This window comes from Scyliorhinus canicula, chromosome 1 (genome assembly GCF_902713615.1).
Source record: "Scyliorhinus canicula chromosome 1, sScyCan1.1, whole genome shotgun sequence".
Lineage (NCBI taxonomy): Eukaryota > Metazoa > Chordata > Chondrichthyes > Carcharhiniformes > Scyliorhinidae > Scyliorhinus > Scyliorhinus canicula.
Genome location: NC_052146.1, coordinates 227258194 through 227285520, shown reverse-complemented (window position 1 = coordinate 227285520; position 27327 = coordinate 227258194). Strand labels below are relative to the sequence as shown.

At 52.8% G+C, this 27327-nt stretch overlaps 1 protein-coding gene and 1 long non-coding RNA gene across 2 annotated transcripts in view; one reads left to right on the top strand and one right to left on the bottom strand.

The window, feature by feature from the left end:
- The window catches only part of si:ch211-130h14.4, a 259467-nt gene that overhangs the window by 73220 nt on the left and 158920 nt on the right, over positions 1-27327 (bottom strand). Inside the window, exon 11 of the mRNA XM_038808643.1 lies at positions 22494-22592. Within this exon, the coding sequence (XP_038664571.1) occupies positions 22494-22592 (99 nt within the window). The remainder of the gene's footprint in view (positions 1-22493; positions 22593-27327) is intronic.
- On the top strand, positions 4141-17390 carry LOC119972257. Its single transcript, XR_005462020.1, has 3 exons — positions 4141-4151; positions 8639-8642; positions 17330-17390. It is a non-coding gene; the product is annotated as an uncharacterized LOC119972257 (long non-coding RNA).

Genomic DNA, 27327 nt, shown 5'->3' with positions numbered 1-27327 from the left:
TGGCGCAGTCCAGGACGGAGATGATCCATTCCCTGTGCTCCATGGCTGCGAGCATGCAGACCCTGGTGAAAATCAGAGTGGGCCTCATGGCGGGGGAGCCTCAGGGGTTAGCTGTGCATGCAGCCCTGCCCCATGGAGTAGCCGGGAGGGGGTCATCGGACACTCAGAGGGAGGAGGAGGTGATAGGAAGCCGTGGGGGTGACCACGTCACCAGGCAGCAGACGGGCCCATTCAGAGCTGGTCACCTCAGAAGATGTCTGCCAAAGGAGACCCAGGTCGCAGTGTGGGAATCATAGCAGTCCGCCTCCACTCCTGATATACCATCTGGTGATCCACCTAGACATAGCGTTTGGGCCCGTTAGGCAACAATTAAGTTTTAAAAAATCTTTAGTGTACCCAATTCATTTTTTTCCAATTAAAGGGCAATTTAGTGTGGCCAATCCACCAACCCTGTACATCTTTGGGTTGTGGGGGCACAATCCACGCAAACTCGGGGAGAATGTGCAAACTCCGCACGACAGTGACCCAGAACCAGGATCGAACCTGAGACCTCGGCGCTGAGGCAGCAATGCTAACCACTTTCCCACCGTGCTGCCCTTGGCAACAATTAATTTGGCAAGGGTGCAGAGCACAGTTTAGCGATAGGGGCAAGGGCATGAATCTGTGTCTATTTTTTCACATTAAACGTTTGTTAACACTGTTACAACCTGCCTCGGTGGTCTGTCAGACGGGTGTGAGGGTCAGCTGGTCTGGGCTAGCCGCAGAGGGGCATGGGGGGGGGGGGGGGGAATGGGCAGACATTGGGTGGGCTTGGCTCCTATCCACCGACCCCCCCCCCCTCACCCCACTGTCCTCACCCCCGCAAACCTAGGGATCTGATGGGACCGTGTGATGGCATGGCCAGCTCGCATGCACGGATCACCCAGGTGGACGGTGGAAAATGCTGCCGTAGGCAGGAGTCAGATGTTGTCAGACGATGAGGAGCACCAGAGCTCATCGCAGGACAATTGTCACCATCCTCCATCCCATGGGCCAGACCCGCTGTTACTGCCAACCCTTTATGCAGTCCCTGGCTCGGCGACTGCATCTTAACAATCAATGGGATTGGCCGTTTCAGAAGCCCCATAGTTCGACAGATATGTATCACGCAGGGGGCTGCAGGCAACCGGGGTGGGGGCGTTCATGTGTGTGGGGGTGGGATGCACCTGGATGAGGCCAGGGACCATCGAGTGCCAATATGAAGGCATTGTGCACACTGCCCAGATATCGGACGTAGACAGATCAGCTGCACGTTCATCGAGTTGAACCACTTTCGGTTTGTGAAGATCGGCCTGTCATCTCCAGGTGCTCGTAGGGCGACAAGTATCCCATCAATCACCCCCAGGGGCATTCAGCAACAGTGGCGAACCTCACTTCCCGGGCATCCTGGTGGGCTCGGTCCACATTGAAATGGATGTATTGTGCCTACTGGGCATATAGAGCCTCTGTTATGGCACGGATGCATCTGTGCACGAAGCTCCGTGAGATCCCGGACAGGAACCCACTTGGCGCCGAGAAGGCTCCAATGTAGTAGAAGCTCTTGACTGCCACCGGAAGCGGGTGTCCTCCCCCTTCCCCCTTGGTGCCAGGTGCGCCATGATCTAGCCGATATGCCATATGGTCCCTCTGCTCAGCCGGAGTCTTCGACGGCATGTGCGTTCCTGCAGGTCCTCGAATGACAGGTGCTGCCAGTACACATGAGGCCTCATGCGGCGCCTCCTTTGCACCTCCTCCTCCTCGGCTTGTTGGGTGGCTGGTTCTCCATCATCAACAGCTGTCTCCTTTTCCTCTGGGACACGTTCCACTACTGCAGCTTCCTCCTCCTTGAGCAGCTCCAGCTCGTACAGCCTCAGTACATCCCCCACGACCGCAGCGACTAGGACGAAGGCCACCATTGTTGGTTGTATTTCAACATCCATTGTCTGCAGGGGTGAAAGGCTGACATGTTAGCCTGGTGCATACCACCATACCCAACCAGGTCCACCGGGCTTCACGGTGACCCCAGCTGGCACTGCGGTCCCTGCTCCTGCATGTGTCTCCCCTAATCCCCACACCCCTGGTCCCGTCGGTGCCCAGCACAGTGGGGGCCTTTGACCCTGGCACCCGTCCCAGCTGCCAGAGGTACCATCAGCTGGCCCTGCTGGCAGTACTCTTCACGGTGCGCTCCACAGTCCCCATCCGACGCCATTCTGTAAGGTCTACTGTGGCCGGTGCCCTTGGGCGGACCTGCCAGCGGGTGGCAGCATGTTGGGGGGGCGGGTTACAGCGGACGGTGCTTTCCGGGATGGTGGGGTGGAGGATGGGGACTGGGTTTCGGGGGTAGTGGGATGAGGGCACCTATACAGCTGGTGTCACTCTGCAGAACCAAGATGTGTGGTCACTGGGGTGCACAGCAAGATTGCTGCGTTACAGGCCACAGCAATGGCGGTCCTTGCCTGGGCACCGCCCCAGTCCCGTGGGGAGTCACCCACGCTTTCGAGCATTCTGCATTTTCTTGGGACAAAGAAATCTGCAGTGCTTGTTGAATAGTCAGGAAGGTTTCGCCCAAAAGTTTTTTCTGTGTTTCCAGATTATTTATATCGCAGAACAAACAATCATGGAGCATGTCATAATGTACACACAGGTATATGATGGTGCACAGACAGGCAGTGATTGACACACAGGATGACCAGTGAACACACAGAAGACAGCAGCCAATCACCAGACAGGACACGACCACTATAAAGCCAGAAGGCACTAGTTTTCCCGCTCTCTTGGGATCCAGCCTCTGAGACAGTCAGAGCCCGTGAGCAGTAACTAGAACATACACCATGTGGTAGTAAGATAGTCTGGTCAGGTTAGCCTCAGGTCTCCAGTCGGGTCAGCATGGTGTCAACCCACAGTTAAAGTATGTATGATAGTTAAGAGTTCAATAAAATCGAGTTGCATTTCTTCAAGTGTTGGAAGCCTGTCTCTCTCACTGCTGCAGTAAACGCAGTCCTCGCAGACCCAGCTTACCCAACACATCAGATATCTGATATAGCAGTTGCATACTCACAAAACTTAGCTAACTTTTGTGGCGGTGATATGAACTTGGGGACAGACTCATCAGGGGACGTCTCCCTCAGCCTTATTAAAACGATACCTTTGAACGATCACTGAAGGAGTTGGGTTAAAGTGTTGCGCCACAAGGGGCGCCATACTGGTGCAGTGGTTAGCACTGCTGCCTACGGCGCTAAGGATGCGGATTTGATCTCGGCCCCGGGTCACTGTCCGTGTGGAGTTTGTACATTCTCCCCGTGTTTGCGTGTTTTTTTTCCTCATAACCCAAAGATGTGCACGGTAGGTGGATTGGCCGCGCTAAATTGCCCCTTAATTGAAAAAAAAATAATTGGGTATTCTAAATCTATTTAAAAAAAGAAAAAAGTGTTGTGCCACAAGTTGGTCGAACGAGTGCGCATCTGGTGCCACCAGGTATGGGAGACTCGAGATCACCTAGAACATGTGCGCTCTGCAGGCCATCAACAGTATGACCGTCTGTTGCTGGTTCTCTGCCATATTGTTGGCCCGGAAGAAGTAACATATCCTTTCTACGTCCTGGTTCCAGTCAACACTGGCATCAAATGCATCTAATCGCCCAATCAGTGGCATGGCAAAATAATTGGTTCCAACCTGGGTCCAGAAAATCAGGGAGGTGACTCAGCCGAGCAGGTTGCAGCGTTGACAGCAAACCAGTTTACTCCTTATCGCCAGTTTAATAAGGACACGGGGAGTCCACACTGAGTAAAATGAAAAACTTAGATTTATTTACAATAAAAGTATATACACTTCCCAGTAAATCCCTACCTGGTTCTTTCTCTAGTTGGTGCCTTTCTGGCTGACTTTTTATACAATGGTTAATGGAGCCTCCCCTCCCGTCCGCACTCAGCGGGGGAGTTCATACTCTGCAAGGACCACGGGGAAGATAATCATTCCCATCCTGTAGGTTCCATGCAGGATATTATAGTGTCCATGGAACTTTGGGAGGGCAGGGAATACATTAACTCTGTAAATTCCAGTTCAATGTTTCAAGAAAGCTGAGCATAAATTTGGGAGGTGACAATGTGTTCAAGGACTTTGCAGAGAAAAGGGAGGTTGGAGATTGGATGGTAGTTTGCAAGGACAGAGGGAAAGGCGGCAGGGTGGCACAGTGGTTAGCACTGCTGCCTCATGGCTCCAAGGACCCGGGTTCAATCCCGGCCCTTGGTCACTGTCCGTGTGGCATTTGCACATTCTCCCCGTGTCTGCGTGGGTCTCACCCTCACAGCACAAAGATGTGCAGAGTAGGTGGATTGGCCACGCTAAAATTGCCCCTTAATTGGAATTTATTTAAAATAAAGGACAGAGGGAGACAATGGTGTTTTTTTGAAGAGGGCAGTTGATGGCAGCTGATCTGAAAGTGAGGTGAACAGTACCTGAGTATGTAGACCTGATCAATACATGCGGTATTGGTAGCAGTATGGAGACCTGATCAATACATATGGTATTGGTAGCAGTATGGAGACCTGATCAATACATGCGGTATAGGTAGCAGTATGTAGACCTGATCAATACATGCGGTATAGTTGGGAGCAGAGCCTGTCTGGCAGATGATAGCTGACTGTAGGATAACAGCTGGCTTGGACAGTTGTGGCGCGTTGTAATACGATTCTGATAAAACTGAAAAGTGTGGCCTACTTTCTATTAATGAGTGAATGCCTTGATTTTGTTGCAGCACTGCAATCCAGCTTTTACCCTATATTTAATTCAATTAGATTTTTGTATTTTTAATGAATGTCTGAATGGACAATAAATTGAGAATTGAATTGAATTGAGAAACCCTTCCAAATCGCTGGAATTATGGATCGATTCGCTATTCCCTCCCCCTCTATGTCTCCAGGGATAGATGCATATCTTTCTAATTGCCCCACCAATAGATTCGCAGTCATAAGATACATACCAAGCACCATATCCACACCTGTTAAGACTAATGAGACTATTAAAGCACACATACATATCAACCTAAAGACTGGCAGGGATCAGATGCATCTTTTCAGAGGTATCAGATTGCCAGGATCTTCAAAGAGCGCATAAGCAGTTACTGGTAGACTGACAGGGATCAAATACATTTCTGGAGCCATTCTAAACCTAACAAATGGCTGAGACTTTCGAAAAGCCATGCCACTTGCCATTGGGAGACTGATAGGATTTGGATCTTTCCTCACTAGACATTGAGCATGGTGTGTAATATTTATAAATAACACCTGCAATTATTGCAGGTGCTACAGTTGCAGACATCATCCCTCATTTATTCATATCTGGTAATATTCACCCTGTATTTAGATGTCTCAAGCCTCAGATGCATCTGCCCTTTTAGACAATCTAATGCATGTATTTACAACAGACATAACGGGCGGGATTCTCCGACCCTTCATTGAAAAATCAGTTTGTGAAGGAGGTGTTGTTGTTTATCCTTCCTGATTGTGGTCTATGGGTCAGGAAGGTGAAGATCCAGTTGCAAAGGAGCCTAGTCCTAGGTTTTGGAATTTTGATATGAGCTTGGCTGGGATTATGGTGTGGAAGGCGGAGCTGCAGTCAATTGAATAAGTATCTGACGTGGGAGTCCTTGTTGTCGAGATGCTCCAGGGATGAGTGTAGGGCCAGGGAGATGGCGTCTGCTGTGGACCGGTTGTGGCGGTATGCGAATTGCAGTGGATTTTGTTTTCTTTATTGTCACGTGTACCGAGGTACAGTGAAAAGTATTTTTCTGCGAGCTGCTCAACAGATCATTAAGTACATGAAAAGAAAAGAAAATACATAATAGGGCAACACAAGGTACACAATGTAACTACATAACACTGGTATCGGGTGAAGCATACAGGGTGTAGTGTTTTTTTAAAAATAAATTTAGATTGCCCAATTATTTTTTCCAATTAAGGGGCAATTTAGCGTGGCCAATCCACCTACTCTGCACATCTTTGGGTTGTAGGGGTGAAACCCACGCAGACACGGGGAGAATGTGCAAACTCCACACGGACAGTGACCCAGAGCCGGGATCGAACCTGGGACCTCAGCGCCGTGAGGCGGTTGTGCTAACCACTAGGCCACCGTGCTGCCCTCAGGGTGTAGTGTTAATCAGGTCAGTCCATGTGAGGAGTTTGGTAACAGCGGGAAGAAACGGTTTTTGAGTCAGTTCGTACATGTTCTCAGGGCGTGATTCTCCCAAAACGGGAGAAATCGTAAGGCTGGCGTCAAACCCGGGCGGGTTTGACGCCAGCGCCCCCCTTCCCGACCGGGAACCGATTCTGGTCCCCGGTCGGGGCTAGCAGCCCGACGCCGTAAGCTCCGGCATCACGGACTTAACGAATTTCGTTAAGCCCGCTTGCCGGAGTTAGTGCCGGCTGACGCGTCATATGACGTCAGCCGCGCATGCGCGGATTGGAAGACTCCAACCCGCGCATGCGCGGATGACGTCATCGCGTATTTGCGCAAAACCCGCTCATGCGCGGGCCGGGATGCCCCTCAGCCGCCCCGCGAATGGATACTGCGGGGCGGCGGAAGGAGAAATAGTGCGCGGGCATCGGGCCCGCTGCCCGCGATCGGTGCCCACCGATCGCGGGCCCATGGCACCCTTGGCACGGTCGTGGTACTGCCGTGCCAATCGGTGCCATGGTTATAAAAAGCGAGTTGTTCCCGCCGTTTTTACGAACGGCCAGACCAGGTGTGTTTGCCGTTCGTAAAAACAGCGTAAAGGGCTGGGACTTCGGCCCATCTATCAGCTGTGAATCGCTGCCGGCCGTAAAAAAACGGCGGCAGCGATTCGTGTTGGGAGTTGGGCGGGGGGGGGGGGGGGAGAATAGCGGGAGGGCGGGAAAAATGTCAGGAAGGCCCTCCCGCTATTCTCCGACCCGTCGTGGGGGGGCAGAGAATCGCGCCCTCAGACTGTTGGGCAGCACGGTGGCACAGTGGTTAGCATTGCTGCCTACGGCGCTGAGGACCTGGGTTCGAATCCCGGCCCTGGGTCACTGTCTGTGAGGAGTTTGCACATTCTCCCCGTGTCTGTGTGGGTTTCGCCCCCACAACCCAGGATAGGTGGATTGGCCACGTTAAATTGCCCCTTAATTGGAAAAAATAATTGGGTACTCTAAATATATTTTTAAAAATGTTCTCAGACTTTTGTATCTCCTGCTCGATGGAAGAAGTTGGAAGAGTGAGTAAGCCGGGTGGGAGGGGTCTTTGATTATGCTGCCCGCTTTCCCAGGCAGTGAGAGGTGTAGATGGAGTCAATGGATTGGAGGCAGGTTTGTGTGATGGACTGGGCTGTGTTTACGACTCTCTGAAGTTTTTTGCGGTCTTGGACTGAGCAGTTGCCATACCAGGCTGTGATGCAGCCAGATAGGATGCTTTCCATAGAAGTTTTTAAGGGTTAATGTGGACATGCCGAATTTTCTTAGTTTCCTGAGGAAGTATAGGCGCTGTTGTGCTTTCTTGGTGGTAGCGTTGACGTGGGTGGACCTGGACAGATTTTTGGAGATGTGTACCCCGAGGAACTTGAAGCTGCTAACCATCTCCACCGCGGCCCCGTTGATGCTACAGTAGTCCCCCGTTATACCGCGCTCCGCAATACCGCGATTGCGAATGTTCGCGATATACCGCGGGGGGGCTTATGGACCCCAACTGTCAGTTGTGTCAATTTCAGCGGCCGGCTGATTATTTCAGTGAGAGCAGCTTCCCTCTCTGGATCAAAGTGAGCCGGCCGCTGAAATTGACACTGCCCGCTGCTCTCTCCCTCCAATCCAACTTTTAAGTTTTAATGTTTCTGATTGGAGGGAGAGAGCAGCGGGCAGTGTCAATTTCAGCGGTCGGCTCACTTTGATCCAGAGAGGGAAGCTGCTCTCACTGAAATAATCAGCCGGCCGCTGAAATTGACACTGCCGAGGGGGGGCGGGTGTTGGGGGGGGTGAGGAGGGGGGAGAGGAGGGGGGCGGGTGTTGGGGGGGGAGAGGAGGGGGGCGGGTGTTGGGGGGGGTGAGGAGGGGGGCGGGTGTTGGGGGGGAGAGGAGGGGGGCGGATGTGGGGGAGACCCCCCTGTGGGTGTGGGGGAGACCCCCCTGGGGGTGTGGGGGAGAGAGGGTGGACCTGCGGGTGTTGGGGGAGAGAGGAGGGCCCTGCGGGTGTTGGGGGGGAGAGGAGGGGGGCGGGGGTTGGGGGGGGAGAGGAGGGGGGCGGGTGTGAGGGAGACCCCCCTGTGGGTGTGGGGGAGACCCCCCTGGGGGTGTGGGGGAGAGAGGGGGGCCCTGCGGGTGTTGCGGGAGAGAGGGGGGCCCTGCGGGTGTTGGGGGGGAGAGGTGGGGGGGCGGGTGTTGGGGGGGAGCGGATGTGGGGGAGACCCCCCTGTGGGTGTGGGGTAGACCCACCTGGGGGTGTGGGGGAGAGAGGGTGGACCTGCGGGTGTTGGGGGAGAGAGGGGGCCCTGCGGGTGTTGGGGGAGAGAGGGGGGCCCTGCGGGTGTTGGGGGACGGGGGAGGAGAGGGGGGGGGAGGGGGCGAGCCGGAAGGTGTGGAGGGACAGGGGGCGAGCTGGACGCTGTGGGGGAGAGCAGGAGGGTGTGGGGGAGAGGGGGAGAGGGGGCGAGCCGGAGGGTGTGGGGGAGAGGGGGCGAACCGGAGGGTGTGGGGGGAGAGGGGGCGAACCGGAGGGTGTGGGGGGGAGAGGGGGCGAGCCGGAGGGTGTGGGGGGAGAGGGGTCTAGTTGGAGGATGTGGGGGGAGAGGGGGCGAACCGGAGGGTGTGGGGGGAGAGGGGTCTAGTTGGAGGATGTGGGGGGAGAGGGGGCGAATCGGAGGGTGTGGGGGGGAGAGGGGTCTAGTTGGAGGATGTGGGGGGAGAGGGGGCGAGCCGGAGGGTGTGGGGGAGAGGGGGCGAGCCGGAGGGTGTTGGGGGGAGAGGGGGCGAGCCGGAGGGTGTGGGGGGGGAGGGGGCGAGCCGGAGGGTGTTGGGAGGGAGAGGGGGCGAGCCGGAGGGTGTGGGGGAGAGGGGGCGAGCGGAGGGTGTGGGGGGGAGAGGGGTCTAGTTGGAGGATGTGGGGGGAGAGGGGGCGAGCCGGAGGGTGTGGGGAGGGGGCGAGCCGGAGGATGTGGGGGGGAGAGGGGGCGAGCCGGAGGGTGTGGGGGGAGAGGGGGCGAGCCGGAGGGTGTGGGGGGGAGAGGGGTCTAGTTGGAGGATGTGGGGGGATAGGGGGAGAGCCGGAGGGTGTGGGAGGGGGCGAGCCGGAGGATGTGGGGGGAGAGGGGGCGAAGCGGAGGTTGGGGGGAGAGGGGTCTAGTTGGAGGATGTGGGGGGAGAGGGGGCGAGCGGAGGGTGTGGGGGGAGAGGGGGCGAGCCGGAGGGTGTTGGGAGGGAGAGGGGGCGAGCCGGAGGGTGTGGGGGGAGAGGGGGCGAGCCAGAGAGTGTGGGGGGGAGAGGGGTCTAGTTGGAGGATGTGGGGGGGAGAGGGGGCGAGCCGGAGGGTGTGGGGAGGGGGCGAGCCGGAGGATGTGGGGGGAGAGGGGGCGAGCCGGAGGGTGTGGGGGAGAGGGGGCGAGCCGGAGGGTGTGGGGGGGAGAGGGGTCTAGTTGGAGGATGTGGGGGGAGAGGGGGCGAGCCGGAGGGTGTGGGGAGGGGGCGAGCCGGAGGATGTGGGGGGAGAGGGGGCGAGCCGGTGGGTGTGGGGGGAGAGGGGGCGAGCGGAGGGTGTGGGGGGAGAGGGGGCGAGCCGGAGGGTGTGTGGGGGGAGAGGGGGCGAGCCGGAGGGTGGTTGGGGGGGAGAGGGGTGGAGTCGGAGGGTGTTGGGGGGGAGAGGGGGCGAGCCGGAGGGTGTGGGGGGAGAGGGGGCGAGCCGGAGGGTGTTGGGGGGGAGAGGGGGCGAGTCGGAGGGTGTGGGGGGAGAGGGGTCTAGTTGGAGGATGTGGGGGGAGAGGGGGCAAGTCGGAGGAAAAAAAAAGAAATTGACACTGCCGGCTGCTCTCTCCCTCCAATCAGAAACATTAAAACTTAAAAGTTGGATTGGAGGGAGAGGGCAGCCGGCAGTGTCAATTTCAGCGGCCGGCTGATTTCAGTGAGAGCAGCTTCCTTCTCCGGATCAAAGTGAGCCGGCCGCTGAAATTTTAATTGGATCCACGATGGGGGTTTTAAATTTATTTTAAAATCTATGCTAGCGCTTCCCATTGTGAGTCTAAGGGGGTCTGACCTCTCCCCCCGCCCCCCGTAGACTCACAATGGGAAGCGCTAGCATAGATTTTTAAATAAATTTAAAACCCCCATCATAGATATCCGCGGCTCGGATACAACGCGGGTGGCTGTCTTGGACCCCAACACCCGCGTTATAAAGGGGGACTACTGTATAAAGGTGTGTACAGTACTTTGCTTCCTGAAGTCAATGATCTGCTCTTTAGTTTTGCTGGCATTGAGGGATAGATTGTTGTCGCTGCATCACTCCACTAGGTTCTCTATCTCCCTCCTGTAGTCTGCCTCGTTATTCGAGATCCAGCCCACTATAGTCATATCGTCAGCAAACTTGTAGATCGAGTTGGAACCAAATTTTGCCACGCAGTCGTGTGTGTACAGGGAGCAGAGTAGGGGGCTAAGTACACAGCCTTGTGGTGCCTGGTATTGAGGACTATTGTGAAGGTGGATCAAGGCATTCTGGGAGTTGATGCGTTTCTTGACCAACCTCTCAAAGCACTTCATAATGATCGATGCCAAGGCCACCGGACGGTAGTCATTGAGGGACGTTGCCTGGTTCTTCTTTGGCACCGGTATGACGGGGGTCTTCTTTGCAGATGTCGTACCTAGATTTCTTGCATAGGTCAGGGTCCTATGAGAGTAATAGGTGGCAGGGCGGCCTACATGCAGCAAATGCATCTACCACAAAGTTCCAGACATCAGGTCACGTGGGAAAGTGAAAATTCTAAACTAAAACTTGTCAAATACTCGCAGGAGAATTTATGTTCAACTTCCTTTTGAAGAGGCTGATTCTTGCTTAGGTTTAGTCGGCAACCTCTGATACCTCACAAAAGTGGCCATTTGTGAATCTGGATCATGATTGTCAGCATGTTTTTGGATCATGGGGGCCAGCACAGTTCAACTCAGTCCTCTCCTCATCCATACCAGGTGTTCACAAAACGTCCCAGAAAAAATGATCAGAAGTGTTGACCATAAATGACATTTCTCTTTTTAATCTAAAGAGTACTCTAAAGATCTAAAGAGGCCAACTGCAGTATTCCAACTGTAACTCTTGCTAAGATCGACTAACTCAGCACAGACTGGGACTCAGACCTGGAGCTTTCCCATTCAGTAAGGATTAGAGGGATATTAAGCAGTGCCTTTATCCACTTACACAACTAAGGAGCGTTAAAAATAATTGTATAATTATATTCCTGCACATTAATCAAGTATAACAAAAGTAGGCATTTAACAGTCGCAACTTTTTTGCAATAAGAACTATTCAGTCCAAGAGGAAGGCCACAACGTCAGCCTTCCTCCACTCCATCAGCTCCGGCATTTCCGACACCCCAAAAATTGCCACCATAGGGTCTAGCCCAGCCTCTACCCCCACAATCTTTGATAACATCCCAAACACCCCCTCCCAGTATCTCTATGACTTCTCACTGCCCGAGAACATATGCGCATGATTTGCTGGACCTCTTACAGGACTCCTCCTCCATCCTAACCCACTCTAACCCCTATCCTTCCCACTATCTCCTCACCTCCGTATTCGCCGCCCAGTATTACTGCAACAAATTTGGTAAAGCTAACCCTGCTTTTTGCCTCTGCCTTCGTAGCAGGACCCTCTTCACCCGAGGTACCTTCCCCACCCATATAAACTCCAAAACCACTGCATCCAGTTTCCAGAAAAAGGTCTTCAGAATGAAGATCGGGAGGGTCTGGAATACAAACAGGAACCTTGTCATAAAGTAAATTTTTACCACCTGGACCCTCCCCGTCAATGTCAGATGTCATGTATCCCATCTTTTAAAGTACTCGCTAACCTCCTCCACCAACTTTGCACAGTGCCCGTTCTTAAAGATGTAAGGCTGTATTGTCTTCAACATATCCAAGCCAAATTTTCACCAGATGTCCATTATCAGAAATGGTAACACTGAGAGATTTTAATTGTCCCTAGCCCAGAAGGTATTGGCAGTATACTGCTCCAATTGCTGGTCCATGTGAGATCAGGAAGGAGCAGTGCTCCGAAAGCTCGTGTTTGAAACAAACCTGTTGGACTTTAACCTGGTGTTGTAAGACTTCTTACTGAACACAGCACAGACCAGCACTTTCTCGGTATGTACATGCTCGGTATAGTACACCACCAGTGAGATTTTCACTCACCAGACTTTCAGGGGAGACCAGGCAATTAACAAATACAATGAAAGAAATTCTCCATCGGCTGACGCCAGAATCGGGAAACACGACTGGGAGGAAAATCGGTTCTGATGATGAAATCCTGGCGGTAGCCGGTTTCACGCCAAATCGTAATTCTCCGGTGTCTCGACAGTGGCGTAAATGCGTTCCACTCCACACGTAGAGTGGCATTTCATTAGCAGGCTTGACCCCGTATTCTCTGGGTAGCGTCTCCACTTGTGCGTTTAAGAATTGATAAACAGGTGCCATGGCTGATGAGGGATAGAGAGGAGGTAGGACATGGAAAGGTGCAATCGTGGGCAGCGGGGTGGGGGGGGGGGGGCAGGCATGACCCCCCATGGGACAGGTCCGGTTTCCATCCACGGACTTCAAGGCAGCCATCTTGCTGTGCACCCCACTGAACATCCATCTTGCAGAGTTCCACCAGCCGTATGGGTGCCCTCACCCCTGCACCCAAGCCCCCACCGTGGGGGAGGACACCCGTTTCCCAGTGGCCATCAAGGTGGTGGTCGCCATGAACTTTTACGCCACGGGGTCCTTCCAGACACTGAATGAGGAACTGTCCGGGATCTCACAGACCCCGGTGCACAAGTGCATCCCAGGTGGCGTAATGCCATCCTGTTCCATCCTCTGCCCACCAGTTGCACCAGGGACAGGAGGGGAGGAGTTGGAGGTGCTGTGGTGTTTCGGCACCTTCCCTGTGGGAGTCACCGGAATGGGCCCCATCACCTCTCCCTCAGGGTGCCCCATGGCCCCTGCGCTACTCCATGTGTTGGAGATAGATAGGCTTTTGATCAATAAGGGGATCAAGGGTTATGGGGAGAAGGCAGGAGAATGGGGATGATGATTTTTTTAAAAATTTAGAATACCCAATTCATTTTCACCAATTAAGGGGCGATTTAATGTGGCCAATTGACCTACTTTGTGGGTTGTGGGGGAAAAACCCACGCAGACACAGGGAGAATGTGCAAATTCCACACGGACAGTGACCCAGAGCCGGAATCGAACCTGGGACCTCGGCGCCGTGAATCAGCCATGATTGAATGGCGGAGCAGACTCAATGGGTCAAAATGGCCTAATTCTGCTCCTATGTCTTATGGTCTTATAGTTGCAAGCAGAGCTAACCCCTGAGGCTCCTCCACCACGTGGAGGTGCCAGTCCTAGAGGCTCGCTCTGGTCTCGACCAGGGTCTGCACGTTCGCGGCCATGGAGCACAGGTAGTGGGCCAACTCTGCTGGGACTGTGCCACATCATGCTTGGACTGTTTCACCATCTTCTGGGTTTGTGCCACATCAGCCAGTGACTGCGCCATCTCACTCTGGAACTGGGCCACCTGCCCCTGTGTCTGTGCCACATCGGCCAGCACCTGGGCAATGCCGCCAATGTTCACAGCCATGGCTTTCTGTGACTGGGCCACGCTTGGGAGGGTTGGTGTCCAAGCTGCTTTCAGCGTTGGTGTTCAGCTGACGGTGGGGAGGGGCTCTTGTTGTGGCACTAGCTGTGGCACTGGCTGGGGGCGAGGGATGCCAGATAGACCAGCCCCATCTCCAGCAGGTCCTGTAAGACACAAGACAACACGCATGCTTAGATCGCGGGCCGGGGGGAGTGGGGTGGGCTTGTGGGTGATGGTGGTGTTGGGTTGAGGGTGGTGTTGGGGGAGGTTGGGGTGAGAGAGGGGGTGCTGGTTGACACACGTTTCGCTTCCGCGCCCGCGGCCGAGATCCACCTCAGCGACCTCACTTTCCTCTGGGCCGCCGAACACATCCAGGGACCTCTGCTCGGCCATGGTGAGGGGCCGCAGGTCCGGCGGTCCTCCTCTTGTCTTCTCCCGCTCCCAGCGATTGTATGCAGCCTTCTCCTGGTGAAGTGCGGAGGGAGCAGAAAACTAGAGTGTCAAACAGTCCGACTCATTCAGCCCAGGGGGTGGGCAGCTGGTAGCCTCAGTGGCCAGGGCATCTGGCCATGGCAACCGATATGGGTGCTGACATTTGGGGCAGGGTAGGGGTTCAACCGCTGTCCCATTGGAAGGGTAAGTTTACGGGTGTGTGGGATGGGGGTTAGTGCCAGGGGTGCAGTGTTGCCTACTCACCCTGGCTGCTCTGAGGAGGATGTGTCGTTTCTACCAGCACTTCTGGCCAGTCTGGATTATTTTGCTTACGGTGCTGACTGCCTCTGCCACCTGTGCCCAGGCATCGTTAACAGCGGTGACTGGCAGCCTCCTTCCCGGGTCGGGGTACAGGGTCAACCGCCACTCGTCCCCCACATCCAGGAGGGTCTCCAACTGGCGTCGGTAAAGCGTAGAACTGTTCTCCTTGCTGCCATCTTGTTGGCTGGGATGGTGTGTGTGGGGACTGAAGTGTGTATATGCAGCTGCAGCTTGTCAGCCTCCTGAGTGTCAATTGCGAAACCAGCAAATCTGGCACCCTTTCTCATTAGAATCGATTGTGTTCCACGTGGCGCCAGTGCTAGCCCTTTAACAGTAACGGAATCAGTGCAGGTGTGGTGCCAGTTTTGCTGTTGTGAAAGTCCAGGAATTCTGTATTGCCGCCAACACGGGCCAGTATTCTCCATTTGCCAACGCCAAAATCGCGAAATGTGAATGGGCGGGGAATAGCTTCCGACGCAAAAATCGGGGTCGGTGCCGGTTTGATGTCAAATTAGGATGCTCCGCCACCTGAAAATGACATAAATGCATCACTCGTCGCCTGGGAATAAAGCACAGTACGCGTATCATTAACAGGCCTGACACCCTATTCTCCGGGGCCTCCGAGATTCACTGCCTCCGATGGGCCGAGTTCCTGACGGCGTGGTTCACTCGTGGTCTCAATAATCGTGAACCTGGCATTGTGGCTGTTGAGCGAGAGCGAGAAGCTAGTAAATGGCATGGAGTGACTGCGGGCTGCCAGCCCGGACGCCAGCCGTGCTGGCTGGTGTGTGAGGCCCCCTGCCAGGGTAGGGGGAGTACAGGCCGAGCAGCCGGGGTGCCCCTCCACAGGACTGGGGAAGTGCCTAAGCACTGACCGCCGTTATGGTAGCCATCTTGCTGTGTACCCACTGACCATACACCTCAGCCCCTGGTTCTACACAGTGACAACGGCGTATGGGTGTGCCCACCCTCGCCACAGCCTGCCCCCGCCCCCATACACCCTGCCCAACCGGCTGCTACGCACCGGGTGACCATTCAGGGCCACACCCAAGGCATCCCCCAGTGAGGGCAGTGCCAGCCAACGGTACCCCTGGCAGTAGGGACAGACGCCAGGACTGGGGGCACTAACGGTGCCTGATACGGACGGGGCAGGGGTGGGGGAGGGACATGTGTGGGCGGAGCCCATGGAACCTGGTTGGCCACGGAAGTATGTGCCATGCTAACATGTTGGCCTTCCACCCCCTGCAGACAATGGCGTTTGACATTCAACCAGCAATGCTGGCCGCCGTTGTGATGGTCGTAGCTCTACGAGATGCCCTGTGGCCGCGTGAGTGGGGGCCAATCAGAGAGGGGGGGAGCTGCAGCAGCGGAATGGTTAGCAGCAGAGTGGCCAGCAGCGGAATGGCCAGCAGAGGACTGGGCTGCAGAGGAATGGGCTACAGAGGGGCAGGTATGACCGCACAGGCTGGAGGGCCGGCCACCCAACAGGCCAAGGAGGAGGAGCTGCCAAGGAGGTGCCGCATGAGACCTTGTGTGTACTGGCACCTCTGTCATTCGAGGACATGCTGGACCGGGCATGCTGTTGGAGACTCCGGCTGAGCAGAGAGACGGTGTGTAATATCTGCCAGATGATGGCACACCTGGCACCGCAGTGGTATGGGGGAGGCCACCTTCACCCAGTGACCGTCAAGGCGATGGTCGCCCTGAACTCCTTTAAAAAAAAATTTAGAGTACCCAATTAATTTTTTCCAATTAAGGGGCAATTTAGCGTAGCCAATCCACGTACCCTGCACATCTTTGGGTTGTGTGGGCAAAACCCACGCAAACATGGGAGAATGTGCAAACTCCACACGGACAGTGAACCAGAGCCAGGATCGAACCTGAGACCTCGGCACCGTGAGGCAACTGTGCTAACCACTGTGCTGACTCACCCTGAACTTAAGCACGATGGGGTCCTTCCAGTCGCCGAGTGGAGACATGACCGGGATCTCACAGACCTAGGTACACATGCGCCGTCACGGGGGCCCCATATGCCGAGGCGGATTATTACATTCATTTCCATGTGGACTGAGCCCACCAGTATGCCCAGCTAAAAAAAGTATTATTATGTTCCCATAAATATAGCTTTTCACAAAAATAAAATGAATTATCCGTGCCTGAGGAGTGGGATTTTGAAGCTTGCTTTGAAAAAAGGACGATTTTTATTTTGAAAAAACCCCACAAAAGCAACTCTGCCCTGTGATTGTTGGAATCGGGGGCCTTCAATGACCGTCCAGCTATGATACATTCCTGCACAATTTCCTTCAAATTGATACAAGTTTTTAAAGATACAAACTAGGGGCAGCACAGTGGCGCAGTGGGCTAGCCCTGCAGCCTCATGGCGCCGAGGTCCCAGGTTTGATCCCGGCTCTGGGTCACTGTCCATGTGGAGTTTTCACATTCTCCCCATGTCTGCATGGGTTTTGCCCCCACAACTAAAAAGATACAAACTAGGTGATTGGATTTTATTAGTCACAATAGATGAGACCCTGGGTCGAACAATAGCGGTGCAGATTTTGGGGGTGGGGGTCAGAAAGCAGCCACTGCAGGGTATAAGCAGATGAGATCAGCAGCTGCTAGCCTCTCACTCTGGTACATGGACAGGGACAAATAGGCCAATTATAATCTAGCTGAGAAAACACGAGGCTGGGAAACTAACGGATCTCCATCTCTCCCCTGAACAAAAAAACATTAAAGTAATGGAAAGTTGGATCTCAGAACAAGACCAAAGACTCAATGTCACTGGTTATAGGAGCTGCGTTCTCCATAGCTGCCGCCTCCCCAACCCCAGGAGTAGCCATCTCCCAGAGAGCCATACCGCCGAGAGCTGTAGCTTCCTCGCCTGCGTCCGTAACCGCCGCATCGCCCCGCCTTCCTCAGTAGCGAGCGCCTCTCGGTTTTTTCTTGCCGTGGTCCACCCGGATCTGCCACTCGTCCAGGAATTTTACATTAATTGCCTCCAGCGCGTCGTTGGCGTCCTCCGGGTTTTCGAAAGTGATGCCGTCTTTGTCCTTAATCACTCTCACTCAGAGATCTGTCCATACTTGGAGAAAGCCTCTTCCAGGAACTGCTCGTCGGTGTCGAAGTTCACACCGCCCGTGAATAACTTTCCTTCTCCAGTCATGGTATTGGGATATATCTGCCTCATCCCTGTTAAATTCGAAGCTGCTCCTTGATGGTCCACACCCTCTGCTTTCCTCCGCATGGCGTCTCAAGGGACCTATCTCTAACAAAAAATTAAATCTGCGAATATACTTGATGAACGTGAAAAATATGAAACATCTTTGTCATTTGGGTGCAAGAAGCGCCAAGGATCCACCCCCCTCTGCCCCCCAGCTGCACCATAAAAGACAACAAAGCTCTGGCCACCCCCAATGGAGCAAGAGATTTAGGCCTGGAACGATCCAATCTCGAGTCCAATTCACAGTTCGGGGAGGGAGGCCAGCGGGGTATTAATAAAATTAGTATCATCCCAGTTCTGGGTGTAAATATTAACCATAACCACCTGGGTGCTCATCAGGGAGCTGTAGACAATAACGTATCTGTCGTTGGGGTCAGCCAAAATCTTAGAGGCAGAAAACAGAACCTTTTTATGAATTAAAATTGCCACACCCTGGCCCTACCATCGAAACCCGAATAAAAGAACTGTCATACCCACCCCTTGCGCAGTCTAGTTTGGTCTCTGACACCACATTGGAGTTCATACTCTTAAGGCGAATATTTTCACTGGGCCATTAAAACCAATAATGTTCGAGGTGACCAAGTGAATTGCACCCCCCACCCCAATCTGGAGTCAGCCTTTTTCACTAAGAGAGGTTACCCAAAGGATCCTTAAAAGGTACAGAAAATAGATTCACCCATGATGGCCACCCAACCAAATCAAAAGACTGGGGAAAGGAAAATCTACAGACACTGTCAGAAACTACCCCCACCGCCCACCACCCAACGCCATTGTCCTTGAATACAACCACACCCAAATGCAAGCACAAATAGAAGCGGGCAAATAAAAATTACTAAAGTCTACTTCTAACAAACTGAAACAAAACAAGAATTCTGAGCTTATTATCCTGTAGTGAATCCCTCAAAACCGCTCCCGTTAGCTAACTCTGCAGTTAGCAGGGAGGCTCTGACTGGAGATAAAGAAAAATGGTTATTAAAACCATTGTATATTGTGCTCTGAAAGAGAGCTATATATTATCATAACAAACAGAACCCCACATAGAGTTAAATCCCAAATCCAAACAAGGTCTATAAGAACTCAACCCCAATAAGAACAAGAAAAAACAAGAACAAACATGAAACCCCATCAATCTGACAATTCAACATGCCTGTCAACAAAACCAAGAACTTAATTACACCATTCCCAACTTGCGCCTCTCCTGATGCGTTGAAGAAATAGTCTTTTCCCTCTAAAGTTACTCTGAGTCAGGCAGGGTAGACAAAACTGAACTGGACATCATTTTTAAACAGCATGGTTTCCATTGAACTCCTTTCTTCGCCAGCTGCGCACCCGTGACCTGATCGAACCTGTTGGAGTGGCCTTCCCACTTAAAGATATGGTGTTCCTTTGCCTATCTCAAAACCCTCTCCTTCTTGATGCTGTGGAACCTCACCATCATCGCATGGGGTGGATCTTCAGGTGGTCTTGACCGGAGTGAACGATGGGCTCGGTCCAAGTCAGGTGGGTATGTGAATCTGCCCTCACCCACCATCTTACCGAACATGCCTGAGAAGTACTCCATGGGCGATGGGCCATCCATCCCCTCCAGAAGCCCACAATTCGAACATTTTGCCTCCCAGACTTATTTTCTAGATTATTCATCTTGGCCCCTAACAATTTATTTGCTTTGACCACTGAAGAGAGTTCCGATTGCAGCGAGACAATCCGATCACTGTGGCCTGAGAGGGCCACTTCCATGCCTGATTAGTTTTCCCCAGAACTGCTCGATAGGGAGCCAAGGACTCTTCAGTTAATTTTCTGAAGTATTCCAGAACAATTGGTCAGTACTTTACAAATTCTTTCACCAAGGTACTAGAAAGCACCTCGGCCCTTAGTGGAGTGGATGGAGCCCCAGAAACTGACTCCGCCATTTTACCTGATGACCCTTGAGAGGCGTCAGACTCTGTCAATGAACTTTCCAATTTCTTTCCCCTGACCTTTTTGGGCATAACAGTCATACAAGATCCTTATTACAATAACTATGTGGGTTTACAAGAGAAATCCATCTGTGGTAGAAAGGAAAGGCAAACTCCACACAGACAGTGACCCAGGGCCGGGATTCGAACCCGGGTCCTCAGCGCCATAGGCAGCAATGCTAACCACTGTGCCACCGTGCTGCCTAAGGACATGTCAATTTTAATCATTACACCTCATTCAAGTGTTCACTTTCTAAGTTCCTTCCCCAGCCAGCACTCAGTAAAATGATGTAGAAGTTGTGGAGGAGGAAGCATAAACTTTCCTTTTGAATCCTGGAGGAGCACCCCTGTTTCTCTGGCCCCATCGTAGAAAGCTTTGGCTAAGTTGGTAGAACTCTGAATTGCTTATAGGTCCAGTTATAAAGTCTAGTTCAGCAACTTGATCATAAAATCTCAACCGGTGTCTCAGTGCAGTACTGGGGGAGAGCTGCACTGTGGGAGATGCCATCTTTCACATGAGATATCAAGCCAAAGCTGTCTGCCCTCTTGGTGGTTAAAAAAATATTCAATATTTAAGAGACCAGCAGGGAGTTTGCTCTGGTGTCCTGGACAATATTTATCCCTTACCCAGTATCACTAAAACAGCTTAGATGATCATGAGCACATTACTTACTATCTGTGGGACTGTATTGCGTGCAAACTGACTTCTGTTTTTTGTACAATATAACAATGGGCGGGATTTTCTGTGTCCCACAGTGGTGTGTTTTGCGGTAGCAGAGGCGTCCCGCAATGGCTGGTGCAGGACGTTCTGGTCCCCTCCCGCTGTCAAGCAGCGTTCCCATGGTTTGCACCCTCCACTTCCAGCCATCCATGGTGGGGGCTTGCCGTCGATCCCACTGGTGGGAACGGCCGGAAATCCATCCCAATATTGGCATTTCAAAAGTACTTCATTGTCTGTAAAGAGATTTGGAAGATCCTGAGGCCATGAAAGATGCTTTAGAAATGCAAGTCTCTTTTTCTTTTGGACCCCAGTCAGCATTTATGAATCAGAATCACCAAGCTTTTGGGCAGGGATAGCCCAGAAGTAACTGTTAAAATTCGGGTCCAAGAAGATTTCCAGTTGGTACATTCCCCGGACACTTCAACCCCCCCCCCCCCCCCCCCCCCCCCCCCCCCCGCCTGCGCTCTGCTGGATGCATTTAAATCAACGCATCCCATATTCATCCTCATCACATAATTTGCTTTGCTTTTTTCATCGTTTGTAAAGAAAGTTTTTTCTCTTCATTTGATTTCTGACTACATTTTGTTCGTCAGTTTATGGTCATTCATATTAAGTTTAATAGTCATCATATCTGTTCAGATTTATGTCTTGAAAGGTCTTCCACTTGTCTTTTGACTTAGTATTGAACAATACACCAAGTCAATTTTTGGACATGCATAGGGGCTGGTGTAGCACAGTGGGCTAAATAGTTGGCTTGTAATGCAGAACAAGGCCAGCAGCGCGGGTTCAATTCCCGAACCAGCATCCCTGAACAGGCGCTGGAATGTGGCGACTAGGGGCTTTTCACAGTAACGTCATTGAAGCCTACTTGTGACAATAAGCGATTAGTATTATTATTACTTGTCCTGATTGTAATGTTTCTGTGTTTGTGTCTGTACATTTCTGCCATTCTTTTGCACCTGTTGTAATGTGACAAATACCAATGACAAAGCCAACCTTTACCTTGCATTCAGTTGACACCAGCAACCCATCACAAAAATTAAACATTTAGCCCAGCTGACTCTGGGCATTCCATTTACTACACCCATCGAGTGAACATAATTTTCCAATGTGCCCATTGCAAGGGAAAAATAGGGCCATTCAGTATTGGAAACAAACATAAATTTATCACAATGCTTAGATTTGGAATGTCAGCTGGCATATGTGCATGGTAAATATTTTAAAAACATAAATTTGTGTAACATTCTCCCCGTGTCTGCGTGTGTTTCACCCCCACAACCCAAAGATGTGCAGGTTAGGTGGATTGGCCACACTAAATTGCCCCTTTATTGGAAAAAAATAATTGGGTACTCTAAATTTTAATTTAAAAAAATATAAATTTATGTAAAAGTTGTCCTGTAACAATGTAAACACCTGGCTCCAAATATATTCTGCCTGGAACTGGTTCAAAAGGACACCAGACCTAATGGTTAAACATTTCTCTCTATTGTCCTGCATTATAAGACAAAAAGCAAACTGACAAATAGGGAAACTATTCCCTTGCAGATGGCTTGATCTTCAAACTAATACGATACTGAAGAAATCTGGAGTTTTAAAGGCTTACAGTATTTTAAGGTATGCATATTGAAAGGTGCCTCACACAGCTGAAGGAGGTGTAACTCCATGTCTTTGATGCTGTGAGAACAGTTGTTGAGCTTTGTAGTTCCCAGCTCTGTGTATGTGTTACCTCAGTAAAAGTGTATAGTGACTCCCTGGAGCAGGAAGCAGTTTATACTGTAGTAGCCAATGTAACCCAGTCTATTGTTTCGGCCCATTCTCCACAATATACTAATTGCTTTTACCATGATAAAGAGGAGCATACGTCTGCTTTTCTTTTTTCCCCTCATTCATTTCTTCTGCTGCCTGCTTTCTACAAGCTCGGGAGTCCAATTGTTACAGCCACATCTTGTCCTTAACCAGACAGAATCATGAAAGGAACATAAGTAAACATTACAACTTAAAATGAAAGGCTTACTCTGGGTTTTCCTGACTTGGGTCTGGAATCGACCAGAGTCTGCGTATCGCTTTGCTTTGTTGAAATCATTTGGAAGGTAGAGGGATGAGGAACCATGACCTAGATTGAAGAGGTACAGAGGAGAGATAATATCATGAATCTGGAACTAATACCATGAAACAAAAGGATTCAAAACTATTACGCAACTACTTGCACTATACATTGATGGGTATGCTGCTAATGTTCTATTTTGTAGGATGGCACTTTGCAAATCCAATACCACCACAAACAACTTCAAGTAGCCTCTCTAGGGGATGAAGATACCATTAATACATGGCTAGCTGACAAACTAAAAGTCAGTGTCAACACTTGTTGTACAATTGTGTATGTTGGGACATTGTGGGCCCTATCTATGGTCACTCAGGCAAGTACCAGAGATCAAAACCTTCTGATTATCTGGGCATCCTAGGTATGTTTGTGGCAGATTTTTGGCAGGTTCAGAAGTACAGCACCGTCCCCCTCCAATCCACTCCACCACAAAAGATGCACTCACCTGCTTGTTATGCCCATCAAGTAACCAAAGACGAATGAAATGAAAATCGCTTATTGTCACAAGTAGGCTTTAAATGAAGTTACTGTGAAAGCCCCTAGTCGCCACATTCCGGCACCTGTTCGGGAAGGCTGACACCGGAATCGAACCGTGCTGCTGGCCTGCCTTGGTCTGCTTTCAAAGCCAGCGATTTAGCCTGTGCTAAACAGCCCCTTCTTGTTGGTCAAAAACTTTTGAAGCACTTGAGAAGCAACTTCTCGGTTAATGGAGTAAGAGCTACAAACTCAGGCAATATCGGCATATGTTGAAAGTTTTCTTATCCTGACCACATTAATATTGACACAGTGCAAAATTAATCATAAAACACTACCATGCTGTGCAGTACCCTGCTTTAGCCCCCCACTAAGATGCCAGAATGGATCCTTGAATTTATACCCATCTACTGGGGACATTTGCCCACATCAAGTGGCAAATTTATTTTTTAAAAGTTGCTGCAATGTCCATGCACCATTGACAAATTTCCACATTCAGACTGATACAAATCCTCTTGAGTTGATTGACATTGTGGATGTTTCACTTCACCAAGCTGCGAGCTCTGAATTATTAAAAACAACTATACATTAATAAATTTAGAGTACCCAATTATTATTTTTTTTCCATTAAGGGGCAATTTAGTGTGGCAAATCCACCAACTCTGCACATCTTTGGGTTGTGGGGATGAAACCCACGGAGACACGGGGAGAATGTGCAAACTACACACAGAGAGTGACCCGGGGCCAGGATCGAACGCGGGTCCTCAGCACCCTGGGCAGCAGTGCTAACCACTGGGCCACCGTGCTGCCTTTACGTGGATTTTTTTGACGTAAAACGATACAGATCCTCCGCGCTGCTCAAAAACAGTGGGTTGGATTCTCCATTACGCTGGCTGGTCAATGGGGTTTCCCATTGTGGGGCAGCCACACGCCATTGGGAAACCCCCGGGCTGCTGGCAAAACAGAGCATCCCGACGGCGGAGAATTCAGCTCGATGAATCCAGCCCTAAGTGTCGACGCGAACGGGGAATCCGGGGCCTTTCACGACAGAAAAATCAGTGCCATACCTGCACTGATTCCAGTATTATTAAGGGGCTAGTACCAGTGCTGCGTGGAACACAATCGGATCAATTGAAAAACGGTGCTGGATTTGCTGGGGCCGTGATTGGCACTCAGGAGGCTGACAAGCTGCAGCTGCATAGAAACAATTCACCCCCACACACACCATACCGGCTAACAAGATGGCTGCAAGGAGAACGGCACCAAGGTTCGCGGACGCAGAGCACGAGACCATCCTGGATGTTGTGGAGGAGAGGCAATTGACCCTGTACCCCGACCCGGGAAGGAGGGTGCCAGCCGCCGACGTTCGTCTTGCCTAGGCGCAGGTGGCAGAGGCAGTCAGGGGCATGGACAACGTCGCCCGGACTGGCCAGCAGTGCCAGAAGATACTGCACAACCGCCTCAAGGTGGCCAGAGTGAGTAGGCAGCACTGTGCCCCTGGCACTAACCCCGCCCCCACACACCCGTACCCCCCCCCCCCCCCCAGAGGATGACAGAACCCCCACCCTGCCCCACATGCCAGCACCCATACCAGAGCCAGGTGCCCTGGCCACTGAGGCCACCATCTCCCACCGCCTGGGCTGCATGCGTCGGATTGTGTAACACTGTTGTTTTCTGTGTTCCCCCCCCCCCCCCCCCCCCCGGCCCCCCCCCCCCCCCCCCCCCCCCCCGCCGCCCCCAGGACAATGCCGCACACAGTACAAGTCCCGAAAGACGTGCTTGTTACGTGAATTGGACATTCTGAATTCCCCTCTGTGTACCCGAACAGGCGCTGGAATGTGGGCAACTGGGGGATTTTCACAGTAACTTCATTGCAGTGTTAATGTAAGCCTACTTGTGGCAATAATAAAGATTATTATTAGAAGCTTGGAGGGGGCAAACCAGACCTGCAGCCCATGGCACCTCACCATGGCAGAGCAGAGGATCCTGGATGTGGCCGGCGGCCCAGAGGAAAGGGAGGTTGCCGAGATGGAGTTTGGCCATGGGCGAGGAAGTGAGACCCCGCTGAGGTTGCGCTTCCCATTGAAACGTGTGTCAAAACCCCCACAACAACATCCCCACACCACCCTTACCCCGCATCATCGTGACTCGCACCCTCACGCCATCCCCATCCCCACACCATCCTCACCCTCACCCACACCCTCACCCCAAACCACCCCCATACTACCACCCCCCCCCACCATCCCCTGGCTCGTGGTCTAATCATGCCACAGCGGAGCCCCCTCCCATGAGCCGAGCAGTGATGGGTGCAGCTCGGACACCAGCCCTCTGCCCGAGACTCAGGACACCCCAGTGCTTGGGTCGGAGGATGACACTGACTTTCCGTCACAGCTGTCTCCAACTATCTCAAAGACACTCACCGGTTAGCCAGGTTAGTAGAGAGGCTCCTGTGACACTATCTGGTGCGCGCCACACAGATAGGTGTGTGGACTGCAGTGGATAGCTCCTGTCACCCAGGAGCCAACCCCTCAGCCGGGGTGGGGGTTGAACATGTCAGGGACTGTTGAGTGTGCCAGGATGAAGGCATCATGCACACTGCCTGGGTATCAGGCATAGACGTGTATGAGCAACTGATGGTCACATACCAGCTGCCGATTCATTGAGTGGAATCCCTATCGGTTTGTGTTCAGTGGCCTGTCATCTGCCGGTGCTCGTAGGGGGGCATGTGTCCCATCGATCACCCTGTGGACCCAGGGCATCCCGGCGATGGCAGCAAACCCTGCTGCCCGGGCATTCTGGTGGGCTCGGTCCACATCGAAGTAGATGTATTGATTTACCTGGGCCTCCGTGACAGCATAGATGCACCTATGCACTGACGTCTATGAGAACCCGGACAGGTCCCCACTTGGCACCTGGAAGGATCCTGTCAAGTAAACGTTCAGGGAGACCGTCACCTTGACGGCCACCTGGAGCGGATGTCTTCCTCCATACCCCTGTGGTGTCAGGTGTGCCATCATCTGGCAGATATGTCTCACTGTCTCCTCAAATGGCAGGTCCTCAAATGGCAGGTGATGGCAGTAATCACGAGTGGCACCTTCTTTTTTTTTTTCTTTTTTTTATAAATTTAGATTACCCAATTATTTTTTCCAATTAAGGGGCAATTTAGCGTGGCCAATCCACCTACTCTGCACATTTTTGGGTTGTGGGGGCGAAACCCACATAGACACGGGGAGAATGTGCAAACTCCACACGGACAGTGACCCAGAGCCGGGATCGAACCTGGGACCTCAGCGCCGTGAGGCGGTTATGCTAACCACTAGGCCACCGTGCTGCCCCGTGTGGCACCTTCTTGGCCTCTCCTTCTCCTCGGCCTGTTGCGCAGCCAGCTCTTCAAGCTGGGCGGCTGCCACCTGCCCCTCTGCTGCCCATTCCGCTGCTGCCCACTCCGCTGCTGCAGCTTCTTCCTCCTCCTCAAGCAGCTCCCACTCATATAGTTGCAGGGCATCTCCAGGGCTGCGGCCACTAGGAGGAAGGCCGCCATTGCTGGTTGTATTTCAATATCCATTGTCTTCAAAGGCCAAAATGTTAGCATGGTGCATGCCCAAACAGCTCCAGCATGCTACATGGTGGCCCCGACTGGCACAAAGGACCCGCCCCCGTGACTCCCCCCCCCCCCCCCCATCCCCTTACCATTTGTCCCATTGGTGCCCGGCACCATGGATGCCTCTGGTCCTAGTTCCTGTTCCTAATACCAGGAATACCATTGGCTGGCACTGCCCTCGCCAGGGGCTACTGTGGGTAGGCTGCCGGTGGGACGTGGCCGGGTTGGTGCGGGAGAGGTGATGTGGCTGGTGGGGGTGTGTGTTGGGGGGGGGAACCCATACGGCCGGTGTCACTGTGCAGAACCGGGGGGCCAAGGTGGGTGGTCAGTGGGTGCGCAGTAAGCTGGCCATTGTGATGACGGTCCGTGCCTGGACACTGCCCCAGTCCAGTGGGGGGGGGGTGGGGGGGGGGGGGGGGGATTCACCCTGGCCCTCAGCATGTTCCCCACCGTTACCCCGGTCCTGGCAGGGGCCCCCCACCCCAGCCAGTACGGCCATTGACCAGTCCGGCAACCCGCATTCGCTCCTCTCCATTTCCTATCTTCCCTCTCTCTCCCTCAGCAGCCACCATGCCGGTTTCACGATTTTAAAAAGCACAAGTGAACCGCGCCGTCAGAAACTCAGCCCATCGGAGGCGGAGACTCACGGAGGTCATGGAGAATACCGGGTCA